General features: G+C 46.9%; 1 protein-coding gene across 1 annotated transcript in view; it reads left to right on the top strand.

The window, feature by feature from the left end:
- The first annotated feature begins 2,943 nt into the window (after window positions 1-2,943).
- XPR1 (xenotropic and polytropic retrovirus receptor 1) overlaps window positions 2,944-21,562 on the top strand; it is a 109,539-nt gene continuing 90,920 nt past the window's right edge. Inside the window, exons 1-2 of the mRNA XM_009098426.3 lie at window positions 2,944-3,109; window positions 10,203-10,254. Coding sequence (XP_009096674.1) covers window positions 3,041-3,109; window positions 10,203-10,254 — 121 coding nt within the window. The 5' untranslated portion in view covers window positions 2,944-3,040. The remainder of the gene's footprint in view (window positions 3,110-10,202; window positions 10,255-21,562) is intronic.

The raw sequence follows: 21,562 nt of genomic DNA, 5'->3' as shown, positions 1-21,562 counted from the left end.
ATATATTTTTAAAAAAATCCCACCATGCTATTTATAAATTATTCTATATGCTCCCAACAAAGCAAGTGCCAGACTGCACTGGCGGAAAGCCCACTCTGGCTTCTCCTTGCTTGGTTTCAAAATGCAAATAACATTGCTTCTATGATTTTTTTTTTTCCCTAACTACAACAGCATGGGGGAAATCACAATGCAAACTCTTTCCTAGAAAAAAAAGAGAGAGAGAGAGACGAGGAAAATGTGGCAGCCTTGTGCAAGGGAGGTACTGGAAGTGAGATCCAGACCTAAGGTTCAGAGGCTGGGATCCAAACTTGAGCTGTGGGGACAGAGATCCAGACCCAAGACTAGGATTTTTTGGGACCAGCATCCCTCCTCAGTGTTGCCTGGATTCCCCCTGCCTGCCCTCCACCCAGCTGTAGGCAGAAGGCAGTAGAAGGAATGAATAGTGGTGGCCTTTTCTTTTTCATTTAAGGCTTCTCCTTGCCCTCTCTCCTTTCTTGCATTCCTCCCCCAAGCCTGGATATGCTGAGCTGAGAGTTCTGAAACCTTTAGAGGAGTTGGAAAGCCCCAGGTCCCAGCAGAGCAGTGAAACACGAGGATGCTCAGTGTGGTCCCAAGGGGTGTCTGATAACGGGAGGCAGGGGTTTGCCAATCAGATATTTGAATGGAGCTGTTTCTGCAGGGCAATGGTGAGCAAAGAACCCAGCCTCTGCTCTGCCTCCCCTACCATCTGTCTTCGTTTAACGACAAAAAAGTAGCATTTATTGATATAAAATAAATAAAGAGAAGTGGGCGGGGGGGATCACCGGTTATTTTCCATTACAAAATTTGCCAGCTGTCGTATCAGAAGACATTAATTTATTATACACCCCAGCACTTATTCCAGTCAATGCCTCCCGCAAATAACAAAGAGAATATTTATCTCTTAATCCCCTTTTTCTGCCCCCCCTGCTGCAAGTTATCTGCAGCATCCAAAGGCTCGGGGCTGTAACATCCCAGCTCCAGTGGGCCGGGGCAGGCTCAGCCCCGATGTTATCGGGCACAGTGATAACAATGCCAAGGTGAGGCATTGATAACAGTGCCAAGGTGAGGCATTGAAAAGCCGGTGACCTGCGAGGTGTAAAGTCAAGCTGTGGCACTGCGGCGGGCCTGTGGCCGGGCCAGCTCCGGGCAGGCTTGCTGGGAAGTGTCCCAGCAAGGGCACGAAAGCTCTGCTCGTTAAAGCCTTGGCTGCAAACGTAATTAAGAGATGGTATCAGCGAGAGCCAGGCGAACCTCAGGCCTCGCAAATCACAGATTCCCGGGGATCCTGCGACAGGAGCTCCGTAAATCTTTGCAGCAAAAGAGCTATGCGGGGGTCAGGGGAGGGATGCTCTGGCAGCTGGAGCCGGGGAGGGACCTTGTGGTGCCAAGGGGAGGGAGGGAAAAAGCTGAAAACTCTCACACCAAAGGTTGGGAGGCTTCAAGGAAAGCAAAATTGGTCCCAAATCCCAAAACCAAAGAACTGGTGAGGGGCAGGGTGAGGGCCACTGAGGAACCTTGGGATAACCAAGGGTTGCAGCCCTGTTCGGAGCGGCTCCAGTTTGGTCCCTCGGGCCGTGATCCAGTGGGTACCAAATCCCCAGCCCCAGGGGTGTCTGTATGGGGCAGACACGGCCCTGTGCAGGTGAGATTACTCCAAGAGCTGCCCTGGAGCCCCTGCTCCCCTGTCCCAGCCCAGCATTGATGGGCAGCACAAGGGCAAAGGCGGTGGAGATCATTAAACTTTTGGAAAGTTTTCCTATTCCCCTCCTCCCCCTTTCATTTCCCCTCTTTCTTTCTCTTTTCTCCTGGTCTTTTGTGGCCTGTCACACCAGCTTCCCTCCTCCCTCAATCCTGCACTTTCTCCTACTCTTTCCCCCATCTTCACCCCTGTTCTCTCTTTCCTCTCCTTGATCCCTCCCCATCCTGCCACTTCTTTTCCCCCATGCACCTCACTCTCCCTGCTACACTTCTCCCCTTCCCATTCCATTCCCATTTCACCTCATCTTCACCCCACCCCCTTTCAATCACATCCCTTCCACATCCCACGATATGCTAATCTAATCCCATCCTACTCCTTTACCATCCCATCCCTTTCCCATTCCCTCCCTATCCCATCTCATCCCCATCTCATCACCATCCCTTTCCCATCCCATCCCACCCCATCTCATTCCCATCTCATTCCTCTCACCTGCATTCTCATTCCTATTCCCATTCCCACTCCCATTCCCATCCCCACCCCTGTTCCGTTTCCCACCCCATCCCCATTCCTGTTCCCATCCCGCTTCCCATTCCCTTCCCATTTCATCCTCATCCCATTCCTGTCTCATTCCCATCCCCATCCCCATCCCTGTTCCCATTCCCGTTCCCGTCCCCATCCCAGTTCCCATTCCCTTCCCATTTCATCCCCATCCCATTCCTGTCTCATCCCCATCCCCGTCCCCATCCCCATCCCCATCCCCATCCCTTCCAAGGCACCCCGCATTCCCGGGGCTGTATCGCCCATCCCGGGGGCGGCGGGTGCCGCTCCCGCGCCCCAAACCCCCGCGAACCGCAGCGCCCCTCGGCGGCGAGCGCGGGAACGGCTCCTCCCGCGGGGCGGTCCCGGGGCGGTGCTGAGGCGGTGCCGGGCGGTGACCCCACCCCGGGGCGGCGGTGCGGCGGTGCCGAGGGCGGGCGGGCCCGGGGCGGTGCCGGGCGCAGGCCCCGCCCCGCGGCGGTGGGCGGGCGGCGGTGCCGGGGACGCGCGGTGCCGGTGCCGGTTGGCTGCGGGCGGTGACGGCGGGAGGCGGTGGCGAACATGGCGGCGGCGGCGGCCGAGGAGGCGGCGGCAGCGGCGGGGCGGCGCTGAGGAGGCCCGAGGCGGGCTGAGGAGTGGCGGGGCGGGCGGGCGGGGGCCCATGTGCGGTGGCGGCGGACCCCCCCCGCCCCCCACTACCGACGCCCGTTCGCAGCCAGGCGCCGCCGAGGCGGCTCTGCGGGAGCGGAGCGAGCGCGGCCCCGGCCCGCCGGCGGCGGCAGGATGAAGTTCGCCGAGCACCTCGCTGCGCACATCACCCCCGAGTGGCGGAAGCAGTACATCCAGTATGAGGTACGGCCCCGGGCAGCGCTGCGGGCACCGGCCCCGGCCCCCCGCGCCTCCCGGTGCCCGCCGTGCCGCGGGGCGGTGCTGATGGAGAGGCGGCGTGTGTGCGCGTCCGCCGCGGCGGGGAGGCTGCGGCTGCGGCGCCGGGCACCCCTCGGCTGTCCGGCTCGTTAATTAGTGCATTAATTACCGCCCGTAACCTCTTGCCGGCGGACAGAGGTCGGGGCACACGCTCGGCACCGCGCTCCCGCAGCCCCGGCGGGGGCTCAGCACCAGCGCCGGTTCCCGGAGGAGTGGTGACTTTGAGAGCTCCCGGCCTCCCAAGGGCGATCCCGCTGCGCTGGGCAGCTCCCGGCGCCCTCCCTGCCCTGCCGGGGGCCACCGGCTCCGCTCTGGGCTCCCCGGAGCCCCCCAAACCAGGGCTCCAAACCCCATAAACTCCCCCGAGCCCCCCAAACCAGGGCTCCAAACCCCCATCAACTCCCCCGAGCCCCCCAAACCAGGGCTCCAAACCCCCATCAACTCCCCCGAGCCCCCCAAACCAGGGCTCCAAACCCCATCAACTCCCCCGAGGCCCCCAAACCAGGGTTCCAAACCCCCATCAAGTCCCCCAAAACAAGGCAGCAAATCCCCATCAGCTCCCCTTTTATGATCGTTTTTAAGTAAGGCTCTGGAGCTCGCGGTTTCACACTCCAGTCGGGGCGTTTGTGAGCACTGTTTGCAGCAAGTTCTGCTGCATTAATCGTGAATTATCTGCAGAACACAGCTTTTTCGGGCTTTATCACGCCAGCCTGCTAAAGGTCATGCTGATTGCTTCGTTTCAGATTTATCACACCGATTCTGGGCTTGGTGGGGGCTGGACAGAGCTGGGGGTGGTAATTTGTAGTAAAACCATTTCCTATTTCAGTGTAAGCAGTAAAAGTGGCAGGTGCCAGAGATGTCTTTTCCACAAGTAATAATTAAATCTAGACAACGGAAAGCTTTAGGACAGCCTTGATCAGCAAAACTTCTTGACTGATTGACTCAGTTAAAACCACGCAACATTTGTTATTGTTTGAGGGCCTGTATTTTCTCCCTAGGACTATAATAGCAATTTATTTATGCTATCCATATTAATCTGTCTACATTTGCAAGGAAAACCACATTTATCTTAGCTGGCTTTGTTATAATGTCGAGCTTGAGAAGTTTATATCTCCCCTTTTCACTCTTCCTTTGTTTCCCTTTACCTGACTGCAGAGGAACGGATGTTTAAATAAAAACTGCAGTTGGGTTTGGCTTTACAACAATATTGTGATCTCCTTGAATGATGTGGAGAGCTAGATGGCCAAATAATGCCATCAGTCTTTGAGGAGGAGGAAAACCGTTGTCTTGATAAAATAAAGGGCCAGCTTAGTTCTGCATCGTGTCTCTAATGGGTTATCCCTGCGAGAGTTGTCTTCTGCGCCTGAAAAAAGAAAACTTGGATCTCTTCCTAAGAGCAGCTCTGGAGGTGTGTTGGAGGGGAAGGCGAGGGGGGAATAAAAGGGTGAAAGATCTGCCTGCATGCTGAGCAAACAGCTGTGGAGAGAGGGGAAGGAGACCCAGTGAACTACGACACCTTGATTAATGTGTGAAGAGCTCTGCTGCTCCTCGGCCACTGTTTTCATTATGGAAGGTTAATTTTCAGCTGTTTTAACTAGGGCACTAGTATTATGTCATTCTCCCTTCCTCCAGCCCAGTTTAAAACGTATAGTTCAGTAAAAACAACTCCCTTCGAGTTGTTACTCTTTCTAATCACAAGGAATCTCCTCCTTGGATAGACAGCTTAATTTGGAGTGAGGGAAAGCACAAACCTCACCTTCCCTTTCAGTGATAACTTTCCAACTCTTTGTTTGCCTTGTTGCAGCTGGCTGGATGTGAGTCAGCCTCCTGCTCATGCATATTGCAGTGGTGGAATAGCCTGGCATTTATTATTCAGTACCTGGTGGTCGTGTGGGTGCAGTGCATCAAAGGCCAGCACTACCTCCATTTACTTGTTGATTATACCTGAGGCAAAAAGCACCCAGCCCTCCTTTGTCCAGAAAAATTCCCCTTGTTGATTAGCAAACGTGAGGTTAAACTTCGCCTGTGTCGCTTGTGCTGCTTATAGAAGGTGTCACAGTAACATTTTAAAACATTTGTGTATTTTAACATTTTAACCATACAGTAACATTTTAAATTATTTGTGTATTTAACACTGTTATATTGTTTCTTCACCTCACAGTTTATACCTTTTTAATTAACGCAGGAAACACCCTCTCAGAGTGAGAGCTCTTGGGTAGATTTTTACCTCTGGGAAAGATTCTTCCTGTTTCCAGGACATCGCTTTCAAGATCACAGAATTCTGGAGTGGTTTGGGTTGGAAGGGACCTTAAAGATCATCTTGTCCCATCCCCTGCCATGGGCAGGGACACCTTCCACTGTTCCAGGTGGCTCCAAGCCCCATCCCAGCCTGGCCTTGGACACTCCCAGGGATGGGGCAGACACACTTTCTCTGGGCACCCTTTGCCAGGGCCTCCCCACCCTCAGGGAAGATTTTTTTCCCCAATATCTGATCTAACCCTGCTCTCTTTCAGTTTGAAGCTGTTCCCCATGAAAGGACTGAAAGATGATACAGAAATTGCTTTCTCTAAGTTGTTCTGTGTCATAAAGCTTACATGTCCTCATCTTAATTTTCTGCTGTGATATTTGGAGTTATTTCCACTGGAGAGCAGGTGATTCCTGGAGTGTGGCAGCACCCAGGTAACCTGTGAGATCCTTTGAAGGGATTTTGAGCAAGCTTTGCCTGTCAGACCCGCTGTAATCTGTTGGTGATAACCTCAGAGTGTTTTCAATACCTAAAAATGTAGCTTCACTTTCAGGTGGTTTTGAACAATTGATAGTTGATTACCATCCACACGCTCTTTCCTTCCAAAAATAATCAGTTTAAGTATTCTATTTGTGCTTGTAGGAAGTATGGCAGTTGCTTGGGCTTAGGGCTGGCAGACAGGGTGAGAGCTTTAGGGAGAGGAAAAAAACCATTCATTTTCTTTAAACAGGCAAAAGTAAGATATATTTTGATAGGTGTGACTTAGATTTATATTTTTCTTTCAGCAAAAGCTCTGCAGTGACCATTACTGCACATCTAAACTTCTGGAGAAGGAGCACTTGGCTTACAGAAGAGAGGGGAAATGGCAGTGAATGCTCTTCTGTTTCATTCAGCTTTTCCCAGAGACATTTACCATGACTGAGCCAACACTAACGTGGAGCTTTAAACCATGATGGGTCTGATTTGGCTTTCCATTCCAAATTTCCATTCTAAAGATTGCATGAAATGATGTGGATGTGCCTCACCCTGGCAGCAGCAGTGCAAGGCTTTGCTCACCTTGTTTTAGGGGCTCTGGCAGTGCATTTTATTCTGTAAAGTGAGTCACATTTTCCTAGCCTGTTAAACTACAGCTGTGATCTGCACTGCTACAGGGTTCATTTTGCCTTAAAAGTTTTGGGCCACTCATTTACCCTTCAGTTCCTTTGGAAAAATAGGAAAATGGGAAAAATGGAAAACAGGAAAAACATGAAAACAAACACAATCCCAACTTTTTGTGTCAGACTGAATTCTCATTTCCACACAGTGCTGAACAAATTCAGGTAACTTGCATGAATTTCAGCTGATGCTTTTTTTTTTTTTTTTTTGGCTGAGAGTGTGCTCTGCTGCATATAATGCTCATTTTGGATGCAGGGAAATATTGGGGTTGTTAGTCCTCTGTTTATCCACAAACCCTCCTGGGTTCCTTTGCTTTCATGTCCCTCTCTGGGTTTCTTTCAGGAGGGGAGCATTGCTCAGACTTCTAGATGTAAATGTGGATTTGCATATCCAGCTGATGGAAGTGTTCAAGTCACTTGTACAGTTGCCAGATGGCTGTTTGGTTGCAGTTAATCTGGCCTGAATTTGTTTCTCTGCAGAAGCCTGGTGGTATTTTTATAGAAAAAGTACATAATACCTTTGACATCTTAGCAACTGGGGAAGGAGGAGGAGCAGAACAGTAATTACAGGTGCAAAGTTCATGGGAGAGGTGGGTAAAGGTGTGAGCAGGTGACCTCCCTTCCCTTTTTTTTTAAAGGTTTTAAGTCCTTAAACCCCCAGGTTTTATGTCCTTTTGCTGTTGCAGAAGAGAAGCAGGTTGCTAAGTTTTAGGCATCATTTCTCCCAGACACCACCTGCAGCAGGAAGTGGGTGGGGGGAGAGGATAGCTGAGGTTGCCTGCTTGCCTTCAGAGTGTCTCTTGCAGAAACAGCCTTTCAGTTTTTGGGAGGTGGCCAATTCTGCTCGTCAAACCCAGCTTCATGATAGGCAGTTCACACCCAGGCTTGCCACCTCCTGACACAAATCTGTTGTGCTATTTCACTATTTGTCCTTCGGGCTGTTAGCAGAGGAGCTTAGAGGAGCTTAAGTGGTTTGAAAGACTCCTTTAAAACAGTGTTTTGGGGTTTGTTTTTTTTTTTTTTTTGAGTGTTTTAAGGTTTTTGTCCTTAATTTTGTTCACTATTAAGGTCTGATGGTTGCATTTTCAATTGTTTTCTTTTTGCCTTTTTTTTTTTTTTTTTTGCACTCTCAAATGTATTTACACAAGTTGACTGATGGTGCAAGGTGTAGCACTGGCACAGTCTAAAGCAGGGAAATAACCCACTTGGTTTAGTTTGAGGGCAGAAAAGGTAATTCTGAAGTGTTTCACATTGACAGTGATGGATAACTTCTGTAAACGATCGCTTCTAAAATTCTGTAATCTAGAGGACTAAATAGTTTAGGTGTGAAGGAGCACTGAGTCTTTCACTTTGAGGTTATTGGTTTACTTATATAGGTCAGGAAAGCAGTAACAAAATCTGCTGCCCTGCAGCTGCCAGATTGTACAATGTCAGTCTGCATGGGGAGAGGTCTGTGGGACGACTGACACCTTCAGCTTTCAAGATTGTTTAGTGCAGGACTGTCAGTGTTGTCCTTTTTAATTTGGTTTTTTTTTTTTTTAATGATAAAACCAGAGGTAGGAATCATACTGGGTTTACCTCTGGGTGGGTTAGGAGATGAGTTGTTACTACAGTGACTTTCAGTGTGCTGTCTCTTCTGGTTTGTTTATCCTGTGTCACATGTTGGTTGTGGTTCATGGAAAAAGTTACAGGTAGGTGAGGATGATGACTGGGATGGAAAAGGAGGAAGATTTTTTGACTACTGGGTGTGCAGAAGCAGATCATGTGCTGCTGAGCAGTGAGTCATGGGGGGAAAGGACTGAAGTGGTCAGTGCTCCTGAGGAATTTTAGAGCAGCACCAGGAGCAGAGGAGAGCTCTGCTGCTGGCATGAGGATCATCCAGCAGTGGCTCAGTTGGGAAAACAATTATGCAAGTGACCTTTGCTGAGACCTCTGACTCAGGAGCCAGACCTTTGAGAGGTGCCAGAGCTGCTGGTGCAGGCAGCCACCTTGGGTATCTTGTGATAAACAGACTTGTCCTTTAGACCTTGTATTTACCCAGTGTGTTACAACAGCCCTCAGCTCACCATGCTGAGCTGATGGTTTTTACCTCCAGGGTGTTGGGGGATTTGTCATTTAACCTGGGAGGTTTTCTCCTGGGGCACTGTGACACACACATCTTTGCTTCTGCTGTCTTTCAGGGTTATGGAAATATGGGATATGTTGAGAACCAGGCAGAATAGATAGGAACTAAGAAGACCTGAATTAGTTCTTTGTGTTAGATTTCTGTGGGCTCAAGAATGAGGGAATAATGTCAGGTTTTTGTGGTGGTGGAGGAGGGTACTCACATTCAGTATGAGCATTAAGATGTGAGGTGTGTGTAAGCAAATCACTGTGCAGTAGGAATGGGTCCTTCCCTGTGGCTTTCACTTCCAAAATTATGGCTCAGGTTATTCATAAAGTCCTAAAATGTTTTAGGTTGGAAGGAACATTTAAGATCATCTTGTTCCCTCTCCCTGCCATGGGCAGGGACACTTTCCACTAGACTAGGCTGTTCCAAGTTCCATCCAGCCTAGCCTTGAACACTTCCAGGGATGGGCCAACCACAGCTTCTCTGGACAACCTATGCCAGGCCCTCACCAGCCTCACAGTAAAGGTTTTTTCCCTATTATTTTACTCCAACCTGCCCTATGGGAGTTTGAATCCATTCCCTCTTGTCCTGTCCATTCCCGGCCACTCTCCCAAGTTCCTCCCCAGTTCTTCTGGAAGCCCCTTCAGGCACTGGAAGGGGCTCTGAAGTCTCCTTGGAGCCTTCTCCAGCTGAGCAGCCCCAGCTCTCTCAGCCTGTCTCCATAGCAGAGGTGCTCCCACCCTCTGATCCTCACTGTGACCTCTTCTGAGCTCCCCTCATTCCTTCAGTCATTGATCTGGATTCAGTTCATGTGGATGTGAGTGAGGGAATCTTTAACCTCTGCCTCGAGTAATACCAGCAGCTCAACACCTGCCTGGGAAGAGCCTTCCAGAGAGGAGCTGCAAGGCAGCTCATGCTGCCTCCAGCACCTGAAACCTGATTACTTAATTAATTCTGGCTGGTGTTAAAGTTGCCCTTCAGTTCCCACTTCTAGAGAAGGCCATCGCCCTTGGTTCCCTAATCTCCTTCATCATGTTGCCTTCAGCTTTTAGCTTGTGTGTGAATTTTTGTAATCCTGTGTAGCAGTGATGAGGAATCCCTGAGGCTGCTTCTCCTCCCTTTGCCTTGACAAACCCCTCTGTGTCACGCAATACTTCAGGTTTTGTTGCCATTTCTTCATTTTTTTTCAATGTAAAGCCTTTAGCATCCTACCAACTGGGAAACATTTTTCTGAAGGAAGATGTTGAACTGTACAGTTGGAATAAATTTTATAGATTATTAAGATAACAGGCTTGAGATAAAGCAGTCAGTAAACATGAACCTGTTTCACTTGTGAGCAGAAATGTGTGTGATAGCCTTGACACCACGTACCACAGCTTTCTGTGCCAGCCTGCCGGATAAAAGGGCTTTAATTGCTTTTGTTTTCAAACAGGCATATCAAAACAGTGTAATTTTTTTTTCCTCTTTTCATACTAACTGTGTTCCTTGTTCTCTGCCACTCCCTTGCAGGCTTTGAAAGAGATGCTGTATGCAGCTGTGGACCAGGCCCCTTCTATAGAAGGTAAGCAAATTGTAACCCACAGTTGTGTTTTTCTTGGCACTGCGTGCTGGACACGTAGTCCTGCTACTTTTCTGTCCTTAGTCCTCCTAAATTGGTAAACTTAATATCCTGATGGGCAAATGCCTGGCCTTTCACAGCCTGCATGCTATATTTGATTGTTAGAACTCTTTGTCCTCTTTTGTTGGGACAATAAAAGTCTTTGTATAGTTTGGGACAGCAACAGCTGGATTCCTCTTGCTTATAAGGTCATTCAGTGGTGGAAGTATTTTCTTCATTGCTTGAGAATAGAGCTTTGTTTTCCTGTGAGAGCTGCCACTCTGGGGCTAGCTGTGCTGGAGAGACACTGGTTCCTGGTTAGTTACTGGTGATTGGAGCTGGAAGAGTCTCATCCTTTTGTTCTGTGTCCTGCCTGAGTGCTGTGCTGCCTCTCCCATGTGGGCATGAGTATATCTTCTTTTTCACATGTGTTTATTGCCTTCTGACTGCTCTAGATTGCTCTAGTAAGGTGTTTGGTTTTAAGCTCACTGGATTTTGAATGGTTTCTTTAATTAAGTGATGATCTGTGTAAAATTTGTTAATAGAACCTTTTACTCTCTGTATCTTCCTTTTGTTGTCTTTAAAGTACTGAAGCCTCTGTGTTGCTTCACTCCTTACTTTCTTGCCCTTCATGTGGATTTCTGACTACTTTATAACCTCCTTACCTTTATTATTTTTGCTTTTATTGCACAGGTAATTTTACTAATTTCTGAACATGGCTCTGGGCTTCTTGTATATTTATAGAGCAGGAGAACAAGTGCTGCTCCTGGTGTAGTCAGTGATCTAACATCAGTAATGCTGGTCACCCTCAATGTTAGGCCATTAATTAATTTCCTTTTGTTGATTAGAACTGGGAAATGAGGTGTGACGTAGTTAATGTAATGTGATTTGTTTTTCTTTAAATTCAACTCAAATCCACCTGTTCTTTGAGAAGAATTTTAAAGCCACAGCTGCAATAATTAATAGTTGAAGAGAGTGTGTGTGGGATGGGGCAGTCTGTCCTTAAACTCTTCAGAGGTGCATTCCAAGCTGAAAACTTTGTGGAAGCAATGCTCAGGCAGGTTAAATTTTTAAATTTAACCTGACACTTAGTAGCTCACTCAACTCATCATGCTGATTTTAAAAATGTTAAAAGAGTCACACTTTTCTCTACATACAGGTCCTAGAACTAGGTTTCTAAAGGTTATGGTCCTAGAATTCAAAATGTATGGGTTATCTTTGAAAAACTCAACATACATTGGCAAAGAGGAAAGTCTTGCTTTATTATTTTAAAGTAGCAAAATTCCATAAAACCCACCCACAAAACCTCTCTCCCCAACAGCACAAGACTAAGAGGAACAGAAGTTTTCTGTGTAGGCCAAACTGGTTATAGTAAGTTTCAAAGACAACTTACTAATTAATTGAAAATCAGCTTACTAATGTTATTGGCAAACTGGAGCCATTATAAGACTTTTTCTTTTTCCCTCTCTTCTGTCCATTGTTTTATTATTGACAGTGTGAGCAAGTGGTGTCTGTGCTAATGGAACTTCTTGGTCTGATGTTGGAATGTGACTTCCAGGGCTTGGCCAGGGTTATCTGGGATTTCAAGGTGGGCTTGAGTTGCTCCTTGTAAAGTGTTATAATTCAGCATTTTGATTTCTTTCTTTGCAGTGCTTGTGTTACAGTGGTGTTCTGTAATGTGCTGTGATATTTGTGTGTAAACATATTTGGCAAAGCAGGAGGAGGAGGAGGTGAAGAATAAAATTATATTATATTTGTGCTCTTTTAAAAACAGAGTTTTAACCTGTGCTTCTGCCTCCTTTGATGCTTTAAAAACCTCAACAAAAGGGAAGCAATGACTTAAGACAGTTTCCATCCGTAGAACAATGTTCTGTTCATTTTTGGAGGGGTTGGGTCTTTTCTTCTGTACTGCAGAGAATATAATCCAAACAGTTTTGTACCACTCCTATTTAAATCTGTCTGCCTGACCTGCCTTGAAGTGCAGAGCAGTTCCATTAATTCCTTCACCTTTTGTGCTGGGAATAAATCAACACCATTTTTCCATCCCTGTTGCTTGCATCCTTCTCTTTTTTTAAGCCCTTCTCCCTTTGTTCATAGAAACTTTAAGGCCAGGTTTAGTACTTGACTGCACACAAACCATGCCCAGAGCACTGCCCTAGTCCCTGTCACAGGATTTGGAGCAAGTTCTTGCATTTTGGGAGGGAAGGAGTAGCTATAGTCAGGGGCTGGCTGTTGGCCTGCATGTTTCCAGCTTGACATGGATTTTGCAATGGATACTTCTGTGACGTTTTGAGCTCAGCACAGAGACTTACAGGGCTGTGCTCCTGAAATCCAGCCTCCCAGTATGAGCCTAATGTAATCCCATTTTAGACTGGTCTAACTAAAATCCATTTGCTAATTGATCTCGTTGATCACAGACATGCTGCAGAGCTCCAGAGCTGGCTTTGATTTACCTTGCATGAATTGTAAGCTAATCTTTGGATAATACATTGGATTGTGAAGACAAGGGAGTTTTGTACAGCAAAGCTGAGGCTGTTCCTGGTTCTTATTCTGCTTGGCTGGATGTGTGATCTGGCATTTGTGAATGAATTTCTTAGATTTCTGCTGCAGGCTGCTTACTATGTCAGTCAGTAAAAATTGTGTACAGGCAGAAATGCTTCCTGTTGCTTAGCAGAATGCTGAAAGCACTTTGGAAATTCTTTAAAACAACAAAAAAAAGTGCTACCCAACCAAGGCATACTGTAAATAATAGGCAAGGCAGGTAATAGGTGAGCCATCCATCATGAACAGCTTTCTTTGGGTTTGTATGTAGGCATTTTCTGTGTGTGGATGGGTAAACAACTCTCACTTCAGAATGACTCTTACAGTTTTGCAAGGGACAGTTGCTTGTGCTCCTTTAGTGGACAAAGTGTTGCTGGGATGTTGGTCTTGGCTCTAAATTGTGCAGTTTATTCTGTGATTATTTATTATGGTGACCCTTCTCCCTGTGCTACATTGAATCACACCTATGTCTACCTGCTTTTTCCTATTTCTGGGTAATAAATGGACTGTGATTTTAACAAAAAACCTGGTAGAGATGGAAAAGCAAAACCTGTCAGGGCTGTATGGTAGGAGGAGGTTGCTGATAGACAATTGCAAGGTGCTGTGGCTCCCTGTGTTTCATGGGAGTTATTCCAGACTGTAGCTTGTCTTTGCTGGCAGTTCCTAGCTGTACACATAGATTTCTTTAATCTGTTCAAAGATACATTTTTTTCATCCATCTGTCTCCTTTGTAATGACAGTTTTTTGTACAAGTGTTATTCCTCCAGATGCTCCTCATCTTTTTACAAGGCAATCCCCTGATGAAACCTGCACCATCCTTCCACCTGAGCAACATCTGCACTAAATTAGTGTTCAGTCTGTTAACTCAGTCCCGTGCACGTCACTGGGAGAGGTATCAAATGCTGCTGGATTCCCAGCTGTACGATGAGCCTTGCTTGCCTTTCTGGAGAGTTCTCTGGAGCGTGTTTGCTTCGTTAGCTGTTCGTTGCCTTCTGCTCACTGCTACCAGAACAAGGGGGATGAGTGGGTGCTGCTCCCAGGATGTCATTCCCAGCTCCCTGTGGCACAGCAGGAAGGCCTGAATGCAATTGTGCCAAGCCAGGCATCTTTTTCTGACCCTAAGATACCTTTAGCAAGAATTTGTGATGATTTAAAGGCTGAGCAACCTGAGCATAGCTCTGCTTTCCTCTGAGGCAGAATGTGCAAAAGCACCAAATACTGATCTCACTGGGAGCACGCTGGCTTTTTTAGTTTTTTTGGTTGATTCCTTGTCCTCCCACTGCTTCCTGTTCCATTTGTCACCTAAGTAAAGCAGGTTAGTAGACCACTCTTGCTGGGAGTGCTGCTGATTATTCCACTTGGTGAGCAGCTGTGTCGGCATCTCCCCGAGCTCCTCGGCTGGAGCGGCCACCAAAGTGCAGCTGTAAATTATTCATCCTCATTTTCTGCTCCAATGGACAGGGGCCACTCTAAATGTTGTTTCCTAGAATGTTTGCCTTTCAGATATTTAAATTTATCCTCTCCGTAATACTTGTGTAGACAAATATCATTGTTGTAATATCAGATGGTACAGGAGTGTCCTCTTATTATGGAAATTACTTAACGCCAATCCTGAATTCCAGTGTCACCTTTCAGACAAGGATCACACTGGTTCTGTGGGGCTGGAATGGTGTATCAGCATAGGAGTGGGGAGTACAGGTGTTCTAGGGGAAAATTCAAACCCAAAAGTAAGAGGTGGTGTTAAAGCAACATGAATTGATGGGGGAAAAGCTTTAGTGGTGACAGATATCCTCTGCTGGTGCCTGTAATCTTTGTGGTCTCTGGTGTACTCATGATGGATTAGGAAAGCAAGAGATGCAAGTTTGGGACATTCTGAGAGTGCCAGCACTGGCAGCCTATCCCACTCTTATTTCTGCTGTCATTTGTAAAGCACTTGCCCTGTTAACTGACAGCTACAGATCTTTAGTTTGGATTTATTTCTGTTGCTGAATAAACAAAAGAGTATTCTTTAGGGGCATAAATAATCTGGGTGAATAAGTAGGGTGTAGGACATCACATTATTTTTCTTTCCAGAGGAAGTTATGAGCCTGGCAGTTTTTGTTATATGCAGACGTGCTTTGTAGGGTTGATCAAAGGCTTATGATTTGTCTCTATATATGCAGATGCCTTCTTTTTATTTCAAAATAAACATTTATTTCCAATTGCACAAGCTTACTTTGTAGCAGCTTGAGGTTTTGTTTACATGGGAATGCTTAAGGCTTAAAAGAGTCTTCAGCAGAAGTGCTGCATGTCAGAAGCAGTCACACAGAGATTAATGCTTTGTCTTTATTTCAGCATGGTGTCACACACCCATGAGGACACAGGGGTTGGTGTCCTACACCCCAGATGCAGGTCCTTGATTCTGTCTAGGCTGTAATTCAGCCTCTGTATTTATAATTAGTATGTAAACTAACAAAAAAAATATATATAATCCCATGACAATCCTCTTCTCAGTTGGAGGCGTGATGCCAGGTATGGGATTAGCTGTAAAAAAATGGGTTATTGGGCTTGTGGAAAATGTTAGCTCTCAGAGTGTGCAAACGGTGGGCAGGAGGAGAACTTGGCAGCATACCAGCATTTAGAGAAGGAGATGATGTCTGGTTTCTCTTCCTGGAGCAATAAAATTTGAAAGGTAAACAGTGCATATGGTTGGAGTAGGGTCCAGAGAGAACAGCTGGATGCTCACTGAAATATTTGGAGCACAGATGCCTGTGTGAAAATGTGGAGTACCGTGTGCTCATGTAGAAGTCGTTTTGCTGTCAGGAGTGGTTCAGTGCTCCCAACAAGTCAGCACAGACACTGCTTGTACCCAGCCCTGCCACTTTCTGTGCCTTCAGATCAGCCCACGCTGCTGGTGCAGCGACTTCCTCTGAGGTGATGAGCACCAAGGGGCTGAATAACCAGTCAGGAGTGCAGCGTGGATGTGCAGTAAAGGTCAGGTGAGGCACGGAGCTGGAGTCACAGAATGGCATCAGAGGGTGGTTTGGCCTGGAAGAGACTCATAAAGGTCATCTAGTCCAGCCCTCCTGCCGTGGGCAGGGACATCTTCCACTATTCCAGATTGCTCCAAGCTGGGTCCAACCTGGCTTTGAACACTTTCAGGGATGGGGCAGCCACAGCTGCCCTGTGCCAGGGCCTCCCCACCCTCACTGTGAGAAAAGCCATCTTCCTTCTATGTAATCTAAAGTGACTCTTTCAGATGAAAACCATCACCCCCTGTCCTAACGCAACAGGCTCTGCTAGAAAGTCTGCCCCCAGGCTAACTGGGTGATTGAAAGGGACTTGTTGATTGTGGAGACAACCAGCCAACGCAAGGTTTGATGTCATTTCTGTCCCACAGACCACAGGGGCTCAAGTTGTGGTCTGAGAGTACATTCAGAACCTGCTGGTGTGCTCAAGGTCCTGTCCTGCCTTCTTATAAACCAGAAAGTCTCCTGGAGGCAGTGGGAACCTCCCTGGGGCTCTGGGGGTGGTGTGGGACCACACAGGGTAACTAGAAGCTCATGGGGTTCAGTGGTTTAGCAGGTTGATCACTGTTTCTTTATGAAGGAAGCTTGTGATTGCAGTCACTGGAAATGCTGGACTTCCTCACCCTTTCCATTTGCCCCATGGCCAGCTCATGGCTGATTCTCTGCTTCATCTGTGTGGACAAGGCTGGAAACTTGTGTGGCTGCAATTGGAAATAAATTTTTTCCTGTGCTCTGGGGTGTGTTGTGTGCAGCCTCAGCAGCAGCTCAGATTGCTGACACGTTCATGTTGCATGAAGAACTCGAGTCCTGGGTGTACCAAAGAACTGGCTCAAGGCTTAGAAGAGGCAGTTAATTGAATCATAGAAGATTCTTGTGATGGTCCCAGCTGTGGGTGTCTCTGGGTCTGGACTGAAGGCACTTGAGATGATAGTTCATGTTCAGACTCAGGTGTTTATTATTTCTTATCAGTAAAACAGTCTCACTGCTGTGAGTTCTGCAGCTTTTCATCAGAAGGCACAAAATGGCCAACAATCTCTTGTTCCAAGGGCTTTTAAGGCTAAACTATACAATTAAGAACTGACACCTGGATTATTTTCCCTTTTAACCCCATAACTGATCCCAAAGAGCCCCAATGGGGACTTTTCTGCCCAATTACAAAATGCCACCCAAACCCATGGAGAAGGAGGAAGAAGCACGAAGAAGAAACCCAGGATGACACCCTGTGCTCCCCATCCTGCTTCCATCCACAACACACTAAAAATCCCAAACCCTCAATTTCTCACCCAGTGACACACTCGCACTGCTCTCTATAATCTATTTCACACTTTTGTGGGTTCCAGTCTATCTTGGAGTCTGGGAAACTTTCTCCATGGATGAGGGTCAGAGTCAGAGCTCCCCTGGGGGTCAGGGCCCCCCAGAGCAGACAGAGAAATATTCCCAGTGCCCTGGGTTCCCACAGGTTCTGAGTTGGAAGGGTTGTGGAGTCCTAACTCTTGTTATCCCTGCACAGGACCATCCCCAAAAGTCACCCTGTGCCTGAGAGCTCTGTTCAGTGTCCAACCACCCTCTGGATGAGGAACCTTTTCCTAATATCCACCCTAACCCTCCCCTGGCACAGCTTCAGGCTGTTCCCTCCCTGTCACTGGGCACCAGAGGGCAGAGATCAGTGCCTGCCCCTCTCCTTCCCCTCATGAGGAAGCTGAAGACTCTGCTGGGTCTCCTTTTCTCCAGGCTGAACAAACCCTCAGATGGTTTCCCCTCTGTACCATTCCCCAATTTGCTCTGTAATTTTGTCCTGTGCCCTTTTTTTTCCTTTCCTTCAGCATCTCTTGGTGCTGAGTGCTAAGAGATGTTTAAGCCAGGATAATCCAGGAGCTGGGGAGGTGCAGGAGGTCATGGTGGGAGCTGGACCTGGCTGGACCTAGAGCCAGCTGACCCACAGGAAAGGGCTGGACCTAGAGCCAGGTTTCCCTGGCAGCTCTGCAAACCTTCTGTTGCAGAGGGGGACTATTCCACATCATTATTCCTTAATAATGTAAAGTAACAGCAACATCAGAAATGCTCAGCTTTTCCTTTTCCTTTTTTTTTCCCTTCCTGCATTTGCTTTCCCATACACTAAGATGACAGTCTGTGCTTAGAGGAATGAGCAGTACTTGTAATTTAGCTGGCATGTGCCAGGTTCCACGTTAGTGGTCAGAACTCAAGGGTTGGAAAGCAGATTTGCCATGCTGGAAGGCTGACAGGCAGCACCCCTGAGACAGCAGTGAGGTATCAGGCAGCACAGTGGTTGTACACATGAGAGCACTGCACATGTTTATGCAAGAGGCCAGAATTTATTGCTCTGTTTCAAAAAAGAAGCTTCTCTAGACATCTTAAAAGCAAGATTTAGTGTGTGTGAGGCAGCTTCTGGCTTTCTAGTCATTCCTTTGGCACTGTGTTTGATGTAGGTGACTTGACTTATTAGACAATTAGGATTTTTGGATGAGACTGTAGCTACTCAGTGAATAATGCAACATGAATTAAGGTTGATTGGATTCCCCCTCTTTAAAAATGCATGCTGTGCCCAAGGGAATGAGCAGAGTGTCCCTGGAAGGAGATCTCATCCTTCTGCATCACAGCTGCTTGTGAGATGCTTCAGAAAAAGGCCCATGTGCCAGTGGCCATGGAGTGGTGACATCTCTGTGGGATGTGGTGGAGGACCAGAGGCTGTCCCTCTTCCTGGAGTGATCCTTCCTGTTCTCTTCATCTGCTCTAAGGCCACAGCACACAGCGAGCGTTGCACAGCTGGTCTCTGAGCATGAGGAGCTCTCTCTCTTTGATTTGGTGATTTTACAACTAGCAACAACGTGGCAAAAAGTCAACCCGGTCCTGGTGACTTCTCATTTCTGAAGTGAAAATGAAAGCAAGTTGCATATTTCACCTGTGTTGGGTTTTTTTTTTTTGAACAATGTATCTGTAGCCTTACAGCCTGACATCCAGCAGATAAAGAACTCATTTAATATGTGCTTTTTTAAAATAGATTATCTTTAACTTTAGTTAATACTTAATTTTAATTTTTAACTTAAAAACTGCAGAACTACAGCATTTTGATTTTTACAAAACCACTGTTAAAAAAAAAGACTCAGAAATTTATATATTATTCTATTTATTACACAACCATGTAGTTAAGATCTTTTAGATTGTTTTATGCTGCCTTTGTTGAGTGTGGTAACCTTTTTCCCCTGATTCAGTACAGCCTAAGAGTGAAAGCCTGATCCTATAGTCCAGTTCTTTTGGGAACTGAGAAGGGGAAACCACGGAGAGGTATAAACCATATTTTATTAACCTCTGGTATGACAAGAGTACATCAAATTCCTTAGTTGTAAGGCAGCAGCACCATGAGTCAGAGTTGTCTATGTTTAACTAGAATCACAAAGAAAACTGCCTGAAAAGACATAAATTTACTTTTTAAAGTGGTTTTTCTCCATCCAGGGTGGTGACTGGGATCACAGAGGGCACAGACATCCCTGGGATGGTGCAAAGCCTTTCTGGGCACTGGCTGTTCTCAAACTGTGCACTCAGCAGCTCAGCTTCCTCTCTGCTAGGGGGAAACCTTGTTTATCTCCTAGGAGATGGAAAACCAATTTCTACTTCTTGATGAGAAGCTGGCAGGCTATTTGACTAAATAAGAGAGGCAAGGCAGTGTGGCCAAGAAGAGGGGAATATAAATACCAATATAAATGCAATTTATTTTGCATGTGCTATATAGCCCCGAGCACACGTTTTAGAGGGGGAGTGAGAATTTTCTGCATGCTGAAATGCCAGCTCTAAATAGAAAAAGAGGCAAATTTGACATCCAGGCTGTGTTTATAACCTTGGTTTTATTTTTACTGTAATTGCTTTTGCATGCTTTTATAAATGCTCCCAATGTCTCTGTGGGGCAAAGTGCAGAGGAGCTGCAAAGATCAGTGTGGGTGAGCTGATAACTTGGGATCTGTCTTGTGCCACAGTTGCAGACTTGTTCTCACATGTGGCCAGGGCTGCTATTCTGGAACCTCCTTGCTGGGATCCCATCCCTGCACTCTCTGAGAGTCACAGGGTTCAGTGCCAGCCTCTCTGCTTGTCAGTCCTGCCACAGGTCAGCTGTAGAGGAAAAAATGGGCACTGCTGGTCTAAACGCCCATCTTTAATTTTCATTCTCTCCTGTTCCAGCTGACTGATCATTTGTATGAGTTTGTTCTGAATTTCTTTGGTTTGAATGCTGTGTCAGGGCGTTGGTGTGGTTGCTGAGAGTGAACCCAGGTCCTTTATGGGCTCAGCTGCAGGAGTGAGTCACAGGAGAGGCAGTAAAATGGGGTAATAATGAGCAGAATTGGCTGATGGACCTATAAAGTGAATTCTATAAAGAGCTTAATGGGATTTGGCTTTTGCTTCACTATTTTGGTGTGGCTTTGTCTTCCTTAATCAGAAGTAGGAATCAGAAAGCAAGGAGAGAAATGATCTGAGAGCCTGATGTGGCATTCCTTGTTATGTCATGGTCCTTGAGCTCTGCAGCACCCCAAGGCAAAAGTGTCCCAGCCACAGGAGAACTTCTGTTAGAACTTCTCCATTAGAAGCCTTGCTTCTGCCTGCACCTTGGTGAACAAAGGTGCAGGAAAACAACTTTTCGATGTTTCATGTGCTTCTGAAGCCTTTGGGAGACTGCAGGTCACTATCACCTGGAGACAAGAAAGCTTCCTAGGGAGGATGAAGGAAAGGAAAAAATCAAAATTCCTTTTGCTTGTCTGTGATGAAACTAGATGAAATCATGCTCACAGGTGGTATTTGTGTGTACAGAGATTGGAGGTGATGATTTTGACAGTAATTTATGGTGTGGATTTAATTATTACTACATCAATGAGATTCGTTTATGAAAGCTTCACGTTTCGAAGGATAAGCCAGTAAAATACAGCCTGTAAATGGGATTTTGAGCAGTTGGAGGCAGAGAGGATAGGGACAGGATTCTGAGCTCGAAGGGCTGGCCACACCTGATCAGCCCCATCTGCTGTCCTGATCCTGCTGAAAAGTGTCTGCTGGTTCTGGTCAGCACTTCAGATCCTGCAAAAATACCCCATGCACGTGTGAGCTTTAGCAATGTCTCAGCAGCAGGGAGCCTGACACAGCTCTACTGCTGTTCCCTTCAGCAGATGTCCTTTTTGTGGTGAGGCCTTGGGGAGGGCAGGGTGATGAGTGGAGGGTTCATGTGTGTGCAGCCAGCATGGCAGGAGCTGCTCCAGTCCTGCTGCCTGCCTCACATTTCCATGGGGTGAGGGCCCTGCTCTCTGCCTTTGCTGGATTCAAGGTCTCAAATCAAAACCTCTGTTTAATTCTAAGCTTTGGCTTACAGGCCCAAAGTTCTGAGGGTTCCCTGCATTTTGGATTGTGACTTCTCCCCCTTCTTTTTGCACCAAGAACACTCCTTTGATGGGTTTGTCAGTCATTTTTCTTATGCATTAGAGCAGGCAGGGAACAGCTATAAATCTTAAAATCTTTCCACCATGGTGCAAGGCTCCTTTGATCAAGTAGATCATCCAATTCTGGTGGATCATTTTGCCTCTGGTGTTATCTGCACCCGTGTCCTCTTGGAGGGGAAGATTAGTTTGCTGCCAGTGGTGTTAAACAGGACTCTAAACTCAAGCCTCAAAGGTGCCAAAAAGTCCTGACAAAAAAAAATCTTCCCCTCCTGTTTTAGAGAGCCAAATGCA

This window comes from Serinus canaria, chromosome 8 (genome assembly GCF_022539315.1).
Source record: "Serinus canaria isolate serCan28SL12 chromosome 8, serCan2020, whole genome shotgun sequence".
NCBI classification, from domain to species: Eukaryota; Metazoa; Chordata; class Aves; order Passeriformes; family Fringillidae; genus Serinus; species Serinus canaria.
Note: the sequence above shows the minus strand (reverse complement) of the source record. Positions and strands in the feature narration are given on the sequence as shown.